The following is a 21200-nucleotide window of genomic DNA, read 5'->3' as shown; positions in this document are numbered from 1 at the left end:
ATGGTTAAAGTCTCCAGCGATTAGCACAAGCGCCTCGGGGTGCTGTGTTTGTAGTTTAGCAACAGTGGAATGGATGATGTCACCCATATCTCCACGTCTGCCCGAGGAGGGATGTAAATAATAACAACAATGATGTGTCCAAACTCTCTGGGCAAGTAGTAGGGACGCAGACTTACGGCCAACAGTTCGATGTCCCTGCAGCAAGTGGAGATTTTAACGTTTACATGTCCAGAGTTACACCACCTTGTATTCACATAGAGAGCGAGTCCTCCTCCTTTCCATTTCCCGCAGGTATTTGCATCTCTGTCCGCTCTAACTGTGCTAAACCCGGGTAGCTCCACGTTAGCATCTGGGATGCTAGTTGTTAGCCACATTTCACAAAAACACAACAAACTGCATTCTCTGTAGGTCCTGACATTTTTCACAAGCCCAGCCAGTTCGTCAATCTTATTTGGTAGTGAGTTAACATTTCCCAGGATCACAGATGGCACCGAAGGCTTGTATTGCCACTTTCGCGCTAGCCGCTTGGCTTTTAGCTTAGCACCGGCTCTGCTGCCGCAATACGACCTTCTTACTTCGTCGGGTAAATAGGGAACCACACTGGCACGGGCCTTTGTTCTCAGCACTTGAAGATGACTACCTGAATAGGCGAGTCTCTGCATGTAAAAATCCATGTCCAAGTAGTAAAAAGTAGTAAAAAGTGTCCAGGGAATGAGTCCACATAAAAGAAAGTGGTAGGAGTGATCAGTGAAACAGAGAAAAATATAGAAAAAGATAGAAAGATAAAGTCATACATGGAGCTGCTGGAAAGGCTGCCACTTGCGTCGATGCCTGAGCACTATCTGTGCTTTTGTATCCTCTGTGATTGGTGGTATCCCACATGATGGTTGGATCTTGGCTATTATATGTTCTGCTGCTCCTCATGTCTAAAAAATTTGACAACTTTAAATCTTAAAATCCATATTTTCCACATATATCTAGAACATAAATGGAAAGTCTAAGTTTTTTTGTCCTGTCCCTACATATACATATCCATGATTTATAGTTGAAAGATAGTGATAAAAACTGAGTCCAAGCCAGAGTAAACTTCTGAGCAACACCACACTGTTTCCTTTCTGAAATTGCAATATCCATGTTCCTACAATAAAGAAGACATTAATACTAATGAATGTGGTTAGGCTAAAAACACTAGATCTTGACAAAACAGGCATGATATACTGGGATTACTGGTGTGAAAGGGATTCTAAATACCCATCAATATTTTTAAAACATCCCTTTAATTTCTTTAGCATCATTATAATTTACAAATATGTCCTATCCTAGAGTTGTCCTAGTGTGCTTAAAGAAATTCGTGAGTACAACTTGACAAGTACTTTTCAGAGATTACTGTATACTGGGGAAATTCCTAAGGACTGGAATTTAGGAAATATTGTCCAATTTCTAGCAAAGTAACTAAAAACCCGCACATGCAACATTTTTAAGGAGTAAATTAATGGAAGCAATTAGCAACGAAAAAGATTTAAGTATTACATAACAAAAGCAGGTACAGTATATTAGTGAATATTTAGTGTGTGTTTATACAGTGAAAAACGTGTTTCACTAATATACTGGAATTCTATGAGGAATCAAGAAAAGCATACAATCATATGATGCTACTTATCTTGAAAGATACTATATGAGAAGTTAGTGATCAAACTAAGAGAAATGAGGATTCAGGCTGCATTATGTAAATGGGTACCAAATTGACCTAATTTCTGGAAGCAAAGGGTTTTTGTATGTGGTCCCTCAGAATAAACAGACAGACAGACAGACAGACAGACAGACAGACAGACAGATAGATAGATAGATAGATAGATAGATAGATAGATAGATAGATAGATAGATAGAATTTATCATAATGGCAGTACAGAAGAAAGGATAATGTTAGTAGACAATCTGATCTGTATATGCATGCCGCCTTTGCACCAGTATTCTCACTTTTTCATTCATCTGTCACTGTGTTTACTTTTAATGGAATCCAAGTTAAACTATAAGGCATCAGAACAGCACAACCATTAAACAAAACATAATAATAAGGAAAACAAGGCGATGGTTCCTGTTCAAAAGTGTGCATACCCTTAGTTCTTACTGCTGTTTATTGCCCCCATTAGTATCAATGATGGTATGCAGTCTTTTGTGATAATTGTGGATGAGGTCATTGATTTTCTCAGGTCATAGAGCTGCCCATTCCTCTTGACAAAAAGCCTCCAGGTCCCATAAATTCTTGGGTTACCTTGAATGAACTGTATGTTTGAGATCTCCTCAAAGTGGCTTAATAAATTGAGGTCAGGAGACTCTGATGGCCACTCCAGCACCTCCCTATTTTCTGCTGTAGACACAGGAGGGTCAACCTGACCTTGTGTTTTGGATCACTGTCTTGTTGGAAGATCCTAGTGTGTACCATTTGCAGCTTCCAGACTGATGAATGCAAGTTGTTCACCAATATTTTATAGTAATATGCTGCATTCATCTTGCCATCAATTTTCACTAAGTTACCTGTGCAGCTGAAGCTCACATTTACCCCCTGAACACCAGAGATGAACCTCCATGCTTCACAGTAGTTGTACATTTCGTCATAGACCTTGTTGAATCTTCTACAAACACAGTGTTTATGTTTGTGACTAGAAGTTTTGAGGCTTGTCTAGATTCTGTATTGCATATTGTAAGTGGGCTATTTTGTGGCATTGGCACAGGAAAGGCTTTTTTTCTTGCAATTCGATCGCGCAACCCATTTTTTTCAAGTACCTCCTTATTGTGCATCTTGAAACAGCAACACTATTTGTTTGCAGAGAAGACTGTATATCTGATGAAGTGGCTTGTGGGTTTTCTTTGGCAGCTCGACAAATGATTCTGGCAGTTGTGGCTGATAAATTGGTTGGTCTACCCGACTATGGCTTAGTAACAACAGAACTACTAACTTTCCAATTTCTTTTAATAAGAGTCTGAACACTACTGACAGGCATTTTCAGATCACCTGATATCTTTTCATATCCTTTTACTGATCTTATACAAATAAACAACCTTTTCTTTTAGGTCCTTTGACAGTTCTTTTACTTTCCCCATGGTTTGGTATCCAGCAAAGTCAGTACAGCACTGCATAAATTTAAATTTATACACAGACACTGATTACAATCAAAAAAGTTACAGGCGTGGACACTTTCCCTTAATCACCCTTAATTTGAACCTGTTTGTGTCAACTTGTGTGTATATTATCAGCCCCAATATTCAAGGGTATGTTAATTTTTGATGGGGCCCTTTTAGGTGATTTCAGTTATCGAGAGCACACACAATTATGTGATAATAACAATGGCCAAAATTTCACAAATTCTGCCAGGGTATGTAAACTTATGTAATATGTAAACATTTTGAATAACAAGCTAGTTACATATCCAGATATTACTTACGCAGGTTACATGACAGATGTAATCAAACTGTACATGGACTAAAAAGGCATTATACAGAAGACATAAAATGTTTGATTAGGATGCACAAATGGGAGGGTGTGACGATGTGGGTTCGCTCCATGCTCCCGTCTGGCTTCTGGGAGCCCTTGAACCCCGACACTGTCGGTAATGTCACCGATGAGCTTGGAAGTGAAGCACAATAAATGGAGCAAGGGGATGGTGCAAAAAGTGAAAAGTGTCATTTAATTGAAACAACAACATTCAAAGTGTTCAAATAAATAGTGCAGTGCTTCAAAAATACATCATAACTAAATAATCCATTAAAATGAGTGAAGTAGTGGAGGTTAAAATCCATTAGGAAAAAAAAAACCTTTTTAAAACAACAAGTTTAAAACAATGACTGGAAGCAGTCTCTTTAAAAACACAAAGCATGGTTCCTTCTTTTACTAGTGACTCCCATCTAGGCTATGCACTCCACAAGCAGCTGACCTTCTACTGCTCGACTGGTCTGGTGGCCACCTGATCTCTGGCTTCATTCAGCCCCTGCCAGACCAAGACTTGGTTTCCCTCAACAGCCAGGACACTCACACTGGGGATTCTACTCCAAATCTCTGACTCCCACTGCCTTCGCTGTGGCGAGCCAACCTTCTCCCGGTCACACCTGCTCCCAACAAGCACTCAGCAGGAGCGACCATGATCATCGGCCCTCGGGTGCCGGCCAAACACCACACTCAGGCTTGCCTCTCCCAGCTGCCTGCATACCTCGCCAAGTTTGCGCTCGCTCACTCTCACACACCGGCTTTCTTCTCCCTGCTTCCTGCTTTCTTCCTCTCCTGCAACCTCTGTCTGTTTTTTCTCTTTTTCCCCCTCCTAGCCACCTCGCGCTTCTATTTATTATGGGGACGTGGATCAGCTGTGGCAATCAGCAGCCCCCGGGAACAATAACAGATGTGGATGACTCCTCACCTGTGCACTTAAGCAAGGATCGGCCGCATCAAAAGTCACCCCAGGAACCACTTCAGCCACACGTGCGGCAATTATTTATTTAAAAAGTGGTCTTTTTGACATGAGCTGTGCACCCGCTTTACCACAGAAAACAGGAACATGAAAGTACACCATATAAGGACATAGAAGTCATAGTGGATTCTTCACTATCTACATCTAGCCAGTGCACAGAAGCCAGTGAACTAAATGCTAAAGATGTGAAATCACAAAACGTGTATCAATGATTTTTTTGGATTTCATACTGTCATTCTCTATAACCTGGGGAGGGGTAGCAGATGGGTAAGATTAAAAGAACACTCCACATAAAAATTATGACTTATGTTACTTACCCATGCACTTTGTTGTGGTGGCAGAGAAAAATTGTTAATCTCACATTTTCAAGCAGAATGGAGATAAAAGTTGACCAACATTGGACAACAGCGAACAATATCAAGATCTCAATGAAAAAATCTCAATACTGCTTGTGTTTTGTAATCAATATGTGAAGTCATCCAGTCGTATGCTCACAATGTGTCAAACACGTATTTTCACTATAATATTGTTAAATAAATCACTACTGGAAAGCACTCCCATGAACTAAAACGGAATTGGATTAGATGTGAATGAGCAATGGAATTGCAGACCCTCCTTCCACTCACACTTTAATAATAAATTGTAATAAACATCCTTAGTCACATATTCCTCATTGAAATTTATGTATAATTATGCTGTGCAAATTCTAAATTGATGGGGCAAAGTTGGATTTAAAATTCAGAGAACTTCGCTGTTTAGTGTGGTGATGTTTGAAAACAGAATGGACAAAAGGAAAAAGCTCACTAATACAAGATGAACATGAGAAATATATTTAATGAATACTGAGAAACATGTAGAGAACTCTCCTGAGATAGTCAAAGGGTTGGTATGACATTTGGTTTTTTAATTTTTTCTCACTCCTTTTAATTTTTTTTGTGTCTGCTTTCTTCCTACTTGATGTTTTGTTTGCCAATGAACTGGACTTAAATTTAAAGCAATTGAATTGTATTTGTGTCTTTGTTAAACACAGAAACCACATCTACATGTAGATTCTTACATCTTTGCTATGCTTTGATAACTGGGAGTGTGGGGCTTGCAACGTCATCATCTAGATGGTATAAAATGATGTGCACTTTCAGGTTATCCCAGTTTGTGGATACAGTCTAAAACAATGTTTGGGTGTGTGCGTGATAACTTAAGTTTTTTACGATGATTTTACTTTAGTGTTTTGACTTTGACATCTTTTAGTTTCATTTTTACTAAAACTTTAGCCATGCAGTTCAACTATGTTTAATTTTCTGGGCAGTTATTCTTTAAATCTGTGTTAAAACTACTGTAGGAAGAAAAGTTACACTTGTAATTTGATTAGGATTAATACAGTGATGCATGCTTGTAATGAATCTTAATATTGTGTGGTAGCAGAAAGCTGCAGGTAAAAACCTCTCAGAAACAACTACACAAGCTATAAGACAACTTAGTATTGTCAATCAGCATAATAAGCTTATATATTTACAGTGAAATTAGAGGTTTTATGATTTTCAATGTGTAAATTAATAAAACTCATTCAGTGACTGCAAATATAAAGCACTGTACATGTAAAGAACCGCATATTTTAGCTGAATTATAAAAAATAATCATACTTGTGCAGTAGATGTCAGGGTACAATGTAGTCTATAATAACAATTCATTAATTTAAAATATAATGAAAACTGCTTGCTTGGAATGAAATATTACAGTTCTGAAAATTTTGTTAACCTAATGGATCCCTTTTTGTTATTATTTAATTGTGTTACCTTTAGGTTTATCATCCTCTAATGAATTTAGGAAGTCAATCGATGGATCGTAATCTGCTTTCAACAAAAGTGATCTCTTCACTTTGTTAACTGGATTGGAAAAGTGAAGATACGATTCTAACTTCTTTGCTTCATTCATTGACAAACCTAAAAAAAGAAAGATTTACCATCTCATAAATCTCACGTAACATCTTTTGTCCTTGAGCTAATTGTCTTACAGAAAGGGTATTCATGGAAAAGTTGTAGTTATACCATGTATCGTTCCCTGATTTTCAGTAGGTGGTTAGTCTTTGTCAGCAAACTTTACATAGAACTTTGCATACATTAGTACAAATTCCTACTGTACAACACCCACAAAGACCAACTCAAGGGTAAGAGAGAATTCACCCTCGGATAAATAGGTTTGATTCAAGAGCTGATGATGTCCGCAGGAATGTGTTTAGCTAAATTTCCATCTCCTACATTTGCCTTGCAGGACTGAAGTGTAGTTCCAAAAGTCAGACTTCATTGTGAAGATCTAGTACAACTAGATCTGCCCACACATTCCTTTCAGATAAAAGTTAACTCGCACCTTTCACTCTGTGGATGAGAAGCCTGTATGGTGGCTTTAACCTGGGACTGACTGGGATATTCAGGGTCCTTCTAGAAATATTCCAGAAGAGGATGTGGTTCATTTTCTGAGGACTGCAGGTCAGTGAGGTCAAATGTTAAACCAGTATTTATCTGACCCTTGTCCTTAGACTATCTAATCCTATTTCTAAATGCAACCCCACTACTTTACACTTACATTGGCAGAACAGCCACCATGAAGCTAGTGATTTGAAGTTCAGCATGGGCTTTTTTTGATGCCAGCAATGTGTGTAAAGCATTCTATGTACATTTGTGTCAATGGGAGATTTAGTAGGCATTTCCATAAACATATTCAATCATTGACTGTTTTTTCTTTATTTCACTGCAAAAATGTATAATAAAGTGATAGTCATCCCAGCATGGACCTCCTGTGGAAATAATCCTGTTAGTTTCAGGGTCCATGTTTGTATTAAGATTATGATTATGGTAGGTTTAGCTCCTGTACTTTTAGGGTGGTAAAGTTTGATTTTGGCCTTTTCCTCATATTTTATATAAAATTAAATTTTAGGCTATATTTTAAACATATAAATATGCATATAAATCACATATGCTCTAACTATATTGCATTAGTGAGACAATATCTGGAGTATCGTGTGCAGCTCTGGTCACCAGACTACAATAAAATATACAGCAGCAATTGAAGCTGTGCAGAGGAGAGCAATCAAGTGCATCCCAGGACTAAAGGACATGACATAGTCCGGCAGATTCAGGGTGTTTAACCTGTCTAGCTTCAAGCAGTGGAGGCTAATGGAGACCTAACTCAAGAAAATGTATTCAACAGAATTCTTTCAGCTAAACAGTAACCCTTGTACTTAAGGACACCAGTGGAACTTAAGCGGAAGTACATTTAAGACTAAACCAGGAATTAATTCATGCAAAAAGTTGTCGGAATTGGAACAAACTACCCAAAAGTAGAAGCAGAAACTTTGAAAACATTTAAAAAGTATATGGGTGAGATACTGGGTCAGCTTAGCTATTTGCTAACCAAACAAGCAAACCAAACAACCAAAATATGGAATATGACAAATGAGAGGGGACACTATCTTCTTGTGTTGTTTTGCTTTTTCGTAGATAAAACTGGCTGCATCCCGACAGGTTGGATGGTTAAATATTGTACACATTGGGTGAAAGCAACAAGTGAAAAAGGTAATATTAGTAAATACTTCAGAATGCAATATTGCCTATAGATGCTATTTGGCTACAAACTAAATAACATTAAATGAAGGTAATTTTCATGTGAATTCAATGAAATTTGATATTGCTCCATACTGTACCATACCTTCAAACATTCTATTTACTGTTATAAAGCCTTGTGAATCCTTAATGTAGGCTCCCCGTGGCACTACTGCTGCTTCTCTTTCTATTAATGTAATTACAGCAACAAGCCGAACTTCTTCATTAATGTGAACCTAATGGAAAAGTTCCAGAAAAGTTTAGAAAAACATAACTAGCAAGAACTTATTAATATTCAGAATTTCTGACCAAATGTTATATAGTTTTGAGATACAAAATACCTCATAAACGTCTAACATATTCACATGTGAAAATAATATACTTGCACACAAATTCAGGTGTTTTATGAAATTCAGAGATATGAAATGAACACTGAGTGGCATTGATGTGTGACATTAGACATTTTGTAAAATCCAGAGAGAGATAGAGACCTAGAGACAGTGTCATTATAAATGATGTGGGGGTGCACCACAAATGTTACAGAATTTTCTATACCTGTACACGGCACAAAAAGAAAAAACCTGATTCTTGTCTTCATTGTGTCAATATTATATAGCTACAAAAACTACTTTGTTATATACCAACCCTGCCTGAAATTTTACTTAATAGAAAGGAAAATTGTAGAATGTCTGACTCAAACCTGAATGAATCTAAAATGGCTAGCTAGAGTGGAATATTTAAAACTAGGGCAAGTTTAGAGCAGGCCAGGTTTAAGGCACCTCAAAGATGGACAGACAGTAATAATATAAACATATACAATATAACTGAAAGTTCTACCCTACAGGTAAAAATCCAAAGTAAAATAAGTAAAATATTAAAAATTGCTTAGGAGTACCAAGAATAGTTATATGTACCTACACATAATTATGATACTATACAGATGACAGAAACCTGGCCACTTCTGAAGTATGGTGATGACTATAACACAGATGGTCACAAATTATTTATAGGCAAAACTGAAAATGTGGGGGAGATGCTATGTATAGTATGTAAAGCAGAATCTGAATGCATTGAATTCTTCAATAGGGAGGATGTCTCAATCTGCCTAGAAAGCATTACAGATAGAGGCCCGATATTGAGACCGTGTTATAAATCATCAGTGCAGATATTGGCTTCAATATGCATCTTTCATAGTGGGGTATAGACTTTAATTAGCCAAATACTTACCCTACAAATAGTGCAGCATGAGAAGATTTTCATAGATGAAGTCACTGACTGTTTTTAACACAGTATGTTAAATCGGCAATGAAAGGAGAAGTTAGTTTAGATTTAGTATATTGTAACAAACAAAATTTAGGGTGTATAGGTAAATTAACTATTAGGATCTGGTAATGATAATATTGTAAAACACATTTCACAGTGTTTTGGCAGATCATATTCAAAACATAAAATTAAGTTGAACTTTAGTAGAGTATAATTTGAGCAGATACACTGGGAGTAGTGAAATTAAAAAGAGTATCGCAGTTGATAAATAAGGAGTTTGGAGCTAAAAGAAGAAGCTGCAAAAAAAAAAAAACAACCCAAAAACATCTGAATAAGGAAGGGTGGACAGGCTATATTGACCACGGGTTTATGTTCTCATTACTTTCTTAATAAGTGACTAATTTCTGCTACTAATTACCTTTGCATTAATTTTAACTGACTTGCTATTTAAAACTCAAAATCTTTGATTTTTACTTTCAATTAGAAGCCAAACAATAATAAAATAAAATGTGAGCTAACACATTGACCAGCTAACCAGTGTCCACCATCTATACTAATAAAAGGCAAAGCCCTCACTCACTCACTCACTCACTCACTCACTCACCACTAATTTTCCAACTTCCCGTGTAGGTAGAAGGCTGAAATTTGGCAGGCTCATTCCTTACAGCTTACTTACAAAAGTTGGGCAGGTTTCATTTCAAAATTCTACGCCTAATGGTCATAACTGGAAGGTATTTTTCTCCATTAACTGTAATGGAGTTGAGCTGGAATGACGTGGGGGGGCGGAGTTTCGTGTGACATCATCACGCCTCCCACGTAATCACGTGAACTGACTGTCAACGCAGTGCGTAGAAAACCAGGAAGACCTCCAAAAAGCACTTAAGAAAACATGCATTATATAATTGAGAAGGCAGCGAAACAATAAGAAGCGAGCGAGTGACATATACTACCATATTCATGAGTGCTGCTACCTCGGAAAGAAAGCAAGGTGTAAACCTAAACTTTAAATTAAGTTCATAGACAGGCTACCGCTGGCGTTTCACATGCCCACAGGTAATGCGGGATACAAGTTTAATGAGAGGACGCAGGATATAAACTAGAGTTTTGATCACTTTGTAACTAAGTTAAAATTGTAGGTGAAGGGGTGTGCTTATGCAAATTTTGAGAGACTGTGTTTGTGGGGGATTGACAGTTAAGGCGGGTGGGGGAGTCACGTCATCATCTCCCCTCCCATTTACCTCATTTCGCTCTGAACTGAGCTCAGCTAACGCCGTCTTCGAAGCAACCGTCACACTGCCACCAAATACTCACAGAAAAATCCACAAGTTAATACACACGCTGTCTCTAGAGTTTCTCCACACTGAATCCTCCAGGCACTACTTACAAAAGGTTACATTGACAATCGTGTTACGTTATTTTTAAAATCTTTCCTTTTCTTAGCACAAGCACAGCTGAGAAGCTTCGATGCATGTGCTCCATAACGTTAAAAATAATGCATTTAATCACACTTTGCATTACAAGCAAAGGGAGCTTTTGTCAATGCATGATTTCCTGGTACACCGATTACATTGATCAGCGCATCCCGATTCATTTTACCCTCGCACCACCTTAGTTTGAGAAGAAGTATGAAAAAATATGAGGTTAACACAGAAAAACAGATCACCAATTCAAGCTTTATGAATAATCGATTAAGCCATCAATAATTGTTTTGGTAAAGCCATCCTCCTTCCATTTTATAATTTTTCCGCCACTAGCCATGATTAAATGAACGGTAAAAAGTAAGAGCAAAGCGAGGGTGACTTATTTAGGCAGGCATATATATGACAGCAACACTCATGACAATGTCAATCATGTTACGTTATTATTAAAATGTTTCCTTTTCTTTTCATTACTTCTTTAACACACTACTTCTCCGCTGCGAGGCGCGGGTATTTTGCTATATATATATATATATGAATGACCTCCAAAGAGCGCTGAGACTTTTGATATCATGAACGTGTCTGCAAAAACTGGGGTCTCCTGCCCAGCAAAAGTCGAGCAGCCAGCTGTGCATAGCTGTGCCGGCCTTTGAGACGCTGACTGCGCTTCTGCCTTAAGTCAAAGTGAGCACTTTTAATTTTTTTCATCCTCCCCCTGCGCTATAGCCCAGACAAGTGCAAACACGGGACCCCTTTTCTACACCATGGCAAAATAATATTAAGGCGATTCACACTTTCTTTTGCACGTATTTGATTATGAGGTCCTCAGCTCGGATTATGAAGACACGCACACGAGTGGAGGACTGACAGTGCCATCACAGCCGATTAATGGCGGGACGCCTCACCAGTCTACACAAGACCCACCGCAACTGTCCCCAAAAGGCATCATAACGTCAGCGAACACATCTCTATACTATATAAAAGAAAAAGGCAACTTTCCTTTCTTTACACCTTTTTCCTTTTATCCCAAACCAAAGCCTTTTTCTCTTAACACTGCAGAGGACACAAAAATAATTTTCTTTAATTGCCGGTAAGGCACATTACCAGAGGCACAAATTTGAACGTTCACATAGAAAATGTAATTTCTATACCACAGCCGTCGTGTAGCGCCTTTCAAAAGGGATCTACTACCGAGAGATGATCCATATACATTTTAGCTGCTGTTAGTTACTTACCTGTTGTGTTACACAGTCTTTAAAATGTAGTTTACCCAAAACACTCCAGTAATGCTCAATGTACCTGTACTTCTTAAAACGTTAATGTTTTACTGTTTAATAACTTATAGACTATATTTTATTATTTTTCCCTTGCACTCAGTGACCAAAGCTATACACACACATATAGACACATACAAACATACACACAAGTATATGTATGTGTATATATATGTATGTATGTATATATATATATATATATATACACACACACCCCTATCTAGATTATATATATATATATATACACACACACACACACACACACAACACATACATACATACATACATACATACACACATACACATAATTTGTGTGTGTGTATGTATGTATGTGTGTGTATATATGATGTAGATAGGTATGTATATATATATATATATATGTGTGTATATGTAGATATCTATTCTCTGCTGCGAAGCGCAGGTATTCTGCTAGTACAATATACAATAAGGTGAAGGTGAAGGTCTCTGTAATATTTTAAACATTTTTGATGGTGCGCTTGAAAAAGAAAATCAATAGTTTTGGAAATGTCTGGTGTGGCAAAATATGAGCACCATCAAGCCTTGTAATTAAACAACAGCTTTAATTACCAACAAGAATCAGCTTCTACTTTTAGTTTTTGACCCCAACTTAGCTGGGCATCTTTGGCTCACTTCACATCTCATTTCTGTTTGGGGGCCTTTTAAAGAATTAAATAAGCGATTACGAGGAATGTTAGAGCAAACAGTCTCATCAGCCTGAGCTAATAGGTGAACTCCCAACCTTGGCAGAACTGATCCTGGTTCTGAACACAGCAATCTGAGCTTTTTCTAGTGAAGTCAGCTAAGTTGACTACTTTGTCCACTTTGGCCTGCATCACTGCTCTACAATTGTTTATGAGAGCATGACCAGAATGGTTAATAAGGATAATAAGAATGGTAAAATGACAGAGAGAAATATTGCAGAAAAGGTGAATGCAACCGAAAGATTCTTTGAGCATATCAAGGTTCTTTGATAATAAGTAAATAAGACTATTTTAGTAATAAAATAGTCATGGACATGAAGCATAGTAGAAACGGTTATGGCAACCTAAACTACAGTCAGTGAAACAGCAAATGGAAACCTTGCTAAATAACATTATAAAAGTTTTAGATAAATGATTTGGAGGTTTGGTGTCCAAGTTATATAAAAGACAGAGCAGCACTAGAAAATATCTAGAGAAGAATGACTGGTATGATTCCAGGGGACTCATGCATAATGCTGTGTGTAAAATTCACACTAAAATATGGCGTACAGACAAAAGTGGAAATGTGCGTACGCACAAAAAAATACTGATGCATTACTCTGTGCGTACGCCAACTTCCATGTTCTCCTGCTACATAAATCCCGGTCAGCGTGAAAAGTAACACATGTGCACGCGCCTGCCACCACTCCCCAACTCCTCTCAGAATTACGCTTCTTTGAATATCAAGGAATAGAAGAATTTCAGCAAATACCAACTCACTGCTGGCAGGTGCCCCTTCTAATCTTATATCACAGCTCCAGCTTATTCAAAACTCAGCTGCAAGAGTCCTCACTCGAACCAGCAGCAGTTGAGTACATAACACCAATCCTGCTCCGTCTTCACTGGCTCCCTGTGTCTTAGAGAACCGAATATAAAATCCTACTAATAATCTACAAAGCCTTAAATAACCTCGCGCCAAACTAAATCAGTGACCTCCTCCATCACTATGTGCCTGCCCGCCCACTAAGGTCCTCTGATTCTAGCAATCATGTTGTGCCGCACACTAATCTACACTTCATGGGTGACAGGGCCTTCAGCTGTATAGCGCCCAGACTCTGGAATGACCTACCGAAATTAATCAGATCAGCTGACTCCATGAATTCTTTTAAAAAACAACTTAAAACTCATCTGTTCAGGAAGGCTTTTAGCTCTACCTGACTTCATTACAATTCTCTCAGTTTATCTCTCTGTCAAGATGCTCATGTAACCTGTGTGTGTGTGCTAGACCATCAATTATGTTGTCTGTTATGCTTTTTTTCTTTTTTTCTCTGAATTCACTGTCGTAATATTCTTTATTTATTTATTTGGTTTGTACAATGCCATATACTGTATACCCTGCCGTTCTTTCTTATATTCTGTAAGTGCCTTGAGCATGGGAAAGGCGCTATATAAATAAAATGTATTATTATTATTATTAATATGCAAATCAATATAAATAGCCCTTAAACTCAGCATTCTGTGAAAAGACAATGGCAAAAGCCCGGGGGAAAAGAAAACAGAAGAATTTCAGCGAATACCAAGTGGGGGCAAGGAAAAATGTACTATTTGTTGGTTTAAACAGTGGTATAAACAACAAAAGGAAGTTGATTGAGTGACATAGAGTGTCAGAGAAACTCGAAAGCTCAAGTTCACAAAGTCGCAAAGTGCCGAAATAAAGAAGTTGTCAGATATCAAAGTCGCTGTGAAAAGGTGAGTCATAGCCCACCATCTGAGAGTCATATGGAAGCTTATTAGGGTACAGAGAAAAAAAAATAGGCATTCAGTGGGAAAAAAACACGAAACTTTAATCTTGAAATTTCCACTTTAATCACGTAGTTTATTTTGTCATTAAAGTAGAACATCATAAACTTCATCTTAAAATCTTTCATTTACTAGTTTCTCAAACACCATCATAACTAAAGTAGCATGTTAAATGCTTTGTATTGTATGTGTTCTTCTATGCATGTGAATCACTACGTGCTTCTTAAACGGGCTTTCTCTTCCTCCCACCCGACACAGAATCCATTACATTTGTGATATTGCAGCTCTCTGAATAATTTAAATACTGTGATGTACACTTGATATCATTTTTATGATGATAGGAGTTAAAGCATGTTATTAAACATGGGAACATGGTGGCGCAGTGATAGTGAAGAACTGGCGCCCCATCCAGAGATTGTTCCTGTCTTCCGCAGGATGTTTGCTGCGCCATGCGCGACCTTTGATGAAATAATTTATTGCAGCAGTGCGGTCTCTTTCAAATATACTAAACCCAAATTCCTGTCCTTCCTTTTCTTTCTCCAAGTACCCAATCACCACACAATCAGCTCTGTAATAGATGTCAAGCCATCTGTAACGCAGATTCTTCAAAACTTTTATGGAACATTGAAATATCTATTTAAATGTTGTTAACATTTTATCTGTATAATAAAAATATTTTGCTGCATTTCATCTTAAAAATGATATCATCATCATATGTAAATATGTGCTTTATAAAGTGGTTCAGGTTGTGCATTATTATAGCTGTATCACAAGTTTACAGTGAGGTAATTGTACTTATAAGTAAAAACAGTTCTACAAGGAGCACTTGATGGACTGATTGAGTGTGTTTATAGCTCTTGGGATGAAACTTCTGTAACGCAGATTCTTCAAACCTTTTAAGGAACATTGAAATATCTATTTAAATGTTGTTAACATTTTATCTGTATAATAAACATACTTTGCTGCATTTCATCTTAAAAATGATATCGTCATCATATGTAAATATGCGCTTTATAAAGTGGCTCTGGTTGTGCATTATTATAGCTGTATCACAAGTTTACAGTGAGGTAATTGTACTTATAAGCAGAAACAGTTCTACAAGGAGCACTTGATGGACTGATTGAGTGCGTTTATAGCTCTTGGGATGAAACTGTTTTTGAACCGCAATGTCCCTACAGGAAAGGCTTTGAAGCCTTTGCCGTATGAGAGCAGTTCAATAGAGTTTGCGCATGGCTGAGGCAGCGGTAGCTTGATGCTGTATACCAATAATTCTCTTTCCGATCAGCTGCTGTAGAACTGTGACTCCACACTCAGATACAGTCGGATAAATACTTGAGAGTAACAACACTAAAGCAGCTATGGTATTTGGAATAGTTTGGCCATTCCGTGGACCATTATATTGTTATAGGTTAATTATAATCAGATGCCTTAAACTAATAAACAATATGCAGTTAATTTCAGTGTAATTGATAAAGCCGCGTCAGGGATGTGGATCTAAAACAGAAAGGGAAACCACACTGGAACAAAAGTACTGCTTTGATGCTGGGTGCCGCCAATTTGCAAAACCGAGCAGAGAACTTGCATATGGCAGGGATTGAGCTGCCGTGAAAATGTGTGTGATTTTACGCCAAGTTTAGTTTTTATGCATCGCATTCTGAGCGTGGAAATGGGTGTACACTTCAGTTTAAGCAAAAGAAGATTAAGAGGTGACATGATTGAAGTGTTTAAAATTATGAAGGGAATTAATATGGTGGATCAAGACTGTTATTTTGGAATGCGTTCATCAAGAGCATAGGGACACAGTTGGAAACTTGTAAAGAGTAAATTTCTCAGAAACATTAGGAGGTTTTTCTTTAGACGTTAGACACTTGAAATAAGCTACCAAGTAGTGTGGTACAAAGTAAGACTTTAGGGACTTTCAAAACTCAACGTTTTTTTGGAAGAATAAAGTGGATAGGAATGGCGAGCTTTGTTGGGCTCAATGGCCTGTTCTCGTCTAGATTGTTCTAATGTTCTCTAAACTTGCATTTTTCAGACTTTAACTATATGAAGAATTCAGTATCCTCCTATTAGTAGCAAAAAAATTCAAAAGGTACTTTGTGCTTTGGGCGTTATAGAAGTGGTGCTGCTTAGATAACCAAACAAATCACCAAATTACATTCCTAGACTATTCTAGGAGGTTAATGAATGTATCTACTGTATCTAATATATATTATAAAAACACTAAGGTGTCTAGTCCCTCAGTGCAATCTGATTGATCAGTTTAGCTTTAGTGATGCAAAGAAAGAGGAAGTGCAAGTGTGAGACGCATGAGGAGGACAGAAGACGCATGCTGAGTGAGTCCCCTTCAAAGATGGAAAGTATAAAATCAGACATGAGGTTAGAAAATTACCCCAGAAATAATGACAGAGTCTGAAAAGCAGGCTTTACACAGACATGTGCCAAGAGAAAGAGCACCAGCACACAGACATTAATACACATGCGATACAGAGGAGAGATGCTGAAGTTACTATGTAGGGTGAGAGATAACAGATATTTTTTAATTTATTTATTTTATAGATTTGAAGAAAATAACATTACATACAATCCAGTTAAACTTAACAAACCTCAAAAGCAGAGCCAACAGCATGGACAAATCTATAAAAACAAGAAATGAATGTCCTTTTCCCTGATATAAATGCTTATTCGAAGATTTGATTAATTACATCTTGCCATATTTTAATAATGTTTTGAACACATCCTCTAAGTGAGAATTACATTTTTTCCAGTTTCAAATAGCACAGAACATCAGTTACACACTGTCTTATAACAGGTGAACTGGGATTCTTTCAGGTGAGCAAGATTTGTCTGCTTGCTAGTAGTGTGGTAAAGGAAATTACAATCACTTTGCCCTTCTCTACTTTAAGCCTATGTGAGAGTACAGCAAAAACAACTGTTAATGGGTTATGAGTGATTTTGCAATTATTTTTTAATAATTCTGTTACCTATCTTCGAAAGGTACTGTTGAAGTGTTTTCAGAAGACACTTTCTTTTGTAAATTATTTTGTTCATAATGAACCAAGTCTTCAGTTAGCCACAGGGACTTTTAAAATAAATGTCTCATTTACCTTGGTAAGGATAAGTAAAGAAATAAAAGTGTCCACGTGAATATCAGGCAGGTTTGCCACAAGAACTTGCTAAAAAAAAAATAAAAAAAGAACACAAACATCCAAAATTTAAGCTACATGTTTATATTCATTCCAACAGACTACGTGTTAATTTATTGAAAACATCCAGTATACATACTGGTGTCCCACCCAGGGTTGGGTCCAACATTGCATTCAATCAAAAAAATACAAAGACCTGTGCAAAAGTAAATTGAAATGTAAATCAACAAGCTTTTGATACAGATTCTATTTATTTTGTTGAAATATTGCAATAGAAGCAGTTATCATATTAATATTTCCTGTAATACAGTGTTACATTTGTGAAAATTAGTGTATTTTCTAGTTTTCTATAATTATATATAAACGAGGGGGACTCCCAGTTGTGGCCAGAATATTAGTAAAATCTGTAAATGTACAAAAGAATAATGATTCTTTATTGGAGTCAAAATCAAGAAATTTTATAAATATTAACAAGAAAAATTAATTATCATTTAACAGAGTAAAAATCATGAAATGAGAATAAAATATTTACTCTCTTACCGATTGGAGTATTCCCGTTAAACTGAGGTCCACTATGCTCAATGAGTATTTTTTAAGAGACTAAATAAACGATCCATTTGTTTTAACTGATATTCTTATAGATAAAAACTTGTTTTTTTAAAAATGACTCATTTAAATAACAGGAAAAAAACTAACGTGGTATGCAATGGGTCATCGTAACGCGCCCTTCAGCTAACTAAATCACCTAAATACAAACATTGGTGTTATGAATAGATTTTTTTAATAGTTTGTTCCTGTGAAAGAAAGTTTACTTGATCAAAAATAAAAACCACAACTTTCTTGATATTAAAAATCACAACTTGATATTTTAGTTTATAATTTAAAAACGGAATAAAAATCTGAAAATCTAACAACATCACATTAAAGTTTGATAAATTCTGAAGAGAATGATACCAAAAATTATATATATATATATATATATATATATATAATATATATATATATATATATATATATATATATATATATATATAGTGCTCAGCATAAATGAGTACACCCCACTACATTTGTCAGAAAACCTTTAGTTTCCTGTCAGTATCAACATTTTCTATGAGATACTGTACTACAAAATACTCCCACAAATGTGGGCCATTGATTGCTAACAAGATTTGTTAATTTGCGTACACAAAAAAGTGTTTTTCCTAACAAATTCATTCAAGCCCATGTTGCAAAAATGAGTACACCCCAATTATAGTCTTAGGAGAAAAGCCACACTTAAGACTACAAAATTCTAATTAACAGGCATTCAACTAAAGTTGAGTCTAATAATTCATTTAAAAGGTGTCCAGCAGACAGGTGACTATAAAAGGACATTACTTAACAAAGAAAAGCCCTTCTCATTTCATGCTGTCAGCAATGGCTCCACATGGAAGAGATATGTCAAAAAATCTGAGAAAGGAAATCATTACTTTACACAAAAAAGGTGAGGGCTACAAGAAGATCAGCAAAGCTTTACATATCAGTCAAGATACTGTAGCAAAAGTGATCCAAAGATTTAAGAAAGATGGAAATGCAACCATCTTACAGAGACGTCCAGGCCATCCACAGAAGTTAACATCTCGACAGGAGCGTCTTCTGATGAGGAGGGTTGAAGAAAATCGCCATGCAAGTTCACTGCAGTTAGCTAAAGCAGTAGAAAGCCAAACTGGAGTGACTGTTTCCCGTGACACCATACGACGCACACTGCAGAGAAATGGCATGCATGGGTATCGTCCACGAAGGAAGCCTCTCCTAAAGCCCATGCACAAAAAAGCACGCCTAGAATTTGCTAGGGCCCATGCTGAAAAAGATGAAGACTACGGGGACTCTATACTCTGGAGTGATGAGACAAATCACTGTTTTTGGAACTAATAGTTTCAAAACTGTATGGCGTCGTAAAGGTGAGGATTTCAAAGAAAAATGCATGGTGCCTACAGTGAAACATGGTGGTGGCAGTGTCCTTATGTGGGGCTGCATGAGTGCTGCTGGTGTTGGGGAGCTGCATTTCATTGATGGTATCATGAACTCAACAATGTACTGCTCTATACTGAAGGAGAAGATGCTGCCATCACTCCGTGCACTTGGTCGTCATGCACTTTTCCAACAAGACAATGATCTAAAACACACATCAAAAGCTACTGTTGCATTTCTGAAGAAGAACAAGGTGAAGGTGATTGAATGGCCAAGTATGTCTCCTGAACTGAACTCAATTGAACACCTGTGGGGAATTCTGAAGCGACAAGTTGAGCATCATTCTCCATCCAGCATCCAGGCTCTAAAAGAGGTTATTCTTGAAGAATGGAAAAAGATAGATGTTGCAATATGTCGCCAACTTGTTCATTCCATGCCTAGAAGACTTAAAAATCACGGTGGTCATACAAAATACTAGATGTAGTAGTTTTTGTTGCGGGGTGTATTCATTTTTGCTTCAACCAATTTGAGTAAAACTGAAGATTTTGTGATCTAAGTTATATTATTTACCTTAATTTCATGTTATGGAGTTAAACAAGTGTTCAATAAAACTCAGCCTTGTGAAAATTTTGGAAATTGTTCTTTTGTTCATTGAACTACTGATTAAATTCGTACTTTTTAAAGGGGGTGTACTCGTTTATGCTGAGCACTTTATATATATATATATATATATATATATATATATATATATATATATATATATATATATATATATATATATATACTGTATATATATATATATATATGTAGGTTTTAAAATAATCCTGATTTAAAGTGTGACAAAAAATCGTGACATAAAATCATTACACAAAACCGTTGCACTTTTAGGCTTAAGATTTTATATATATATAACCTTTTCATCACCATCATTTGGGCACTTGTTGCCACAGTGACGGTCTGAAATGGAAAGAGCAGCCATTAGCTGCGAGCATTTTTCCTACATGCATTTGTCACCATGCACTTTTTTTGATGAATCTAGTAGCTGTGTTGCTGCCATGACTTTATATTTGGTTGCAGCTCACCATGAATATGAATTGGACAATTTATTAAATAATTTGAAAATGATGGGTTTGCTTTCAGATGGCCAGTTTCTGTTCAAAAGACTTCATATTAATATAAAAAAATGAATTTAAAATTTTATAAATATGTATTTAAGAAGGATGTATGATTCAACAATAGGAATGCTCACCGTACTAGAGACTGAGGAGAGTGTTTTGGTTAACATACCTGTTCAATGATGCATGGCAGGTGGGGTCAGTACAACAGGACTATGCACAATGAGGTAGTGGCCCCAATGTTTTCAAAGAGTGACATACAGTAAGTGTGAATTCCCTATGAAAACCTATACTGGGGTACTGGAACAGAGATTTTCTCCAATAGCTGAAACTCTAGGAGGAGAAATGTGGATTCTGTCCTGGCCATAGAACAGACAACCAACTTTTGTGTCTTACACAGATGCTTGGGGGGTCTTGTCCACATGTGCTTTACAGACTTGGAAGGTGCTGAATGAGGTTCTGAGACTGTTGCTGTAT

At 36.8% G+C, this 21200-nt stretch overlaps 1 protein-coding gene across 1 annotated transcript in view; it reads right to left on the bottom strand.

Moving 5' to 3' along the window:
- Nucleotides 1–977: 977 nt before the first annotated feature.
- LOC120526627 (radial spoke head protein 9 homolog) overlaps nt 978–21200 on the bottom strand; it is a 33769-nt gene continuing 13546 nt past the window's right edge. Inside the window, exons 3-6 of the mRNA XM_039749788.1 lie at nt 17620–17688; nt 8163–8292; nt 6254–6400; nt 978–1138 (exon numbers count right to left, since the gene is read on the bottom strand). Coding sequence (XP_039605722.1) covers nt 978–1138; nt 6254–6400; nt 8163–8292; nt 17620–17688 — 507 coding nt within the window. The remainder of the gene's footprint in view (nt 1139–6253; nt 6401–8162; nt 8293–17619; nt 17689–21200) is intronic.

This window comes from Polypterus senegalus, chromosome 3 (genome assembly GCF_016835505.1).
Source record: "Polypterus senegalus isolate Bchr_013 chromosome 3, ASM1683550v1, whole genome shotgun sequence".
NCBI classification, from domain to species: domain Eukaryota; kingdom Metazoa; phylum Chordata; class Cladistia; order Polypteriformes; family Polypteridae; genus Polypterus; species Polypterus senegalus.
This window is presented reverse-complemented; position numbering and strand designations above follow the sequence as displayed.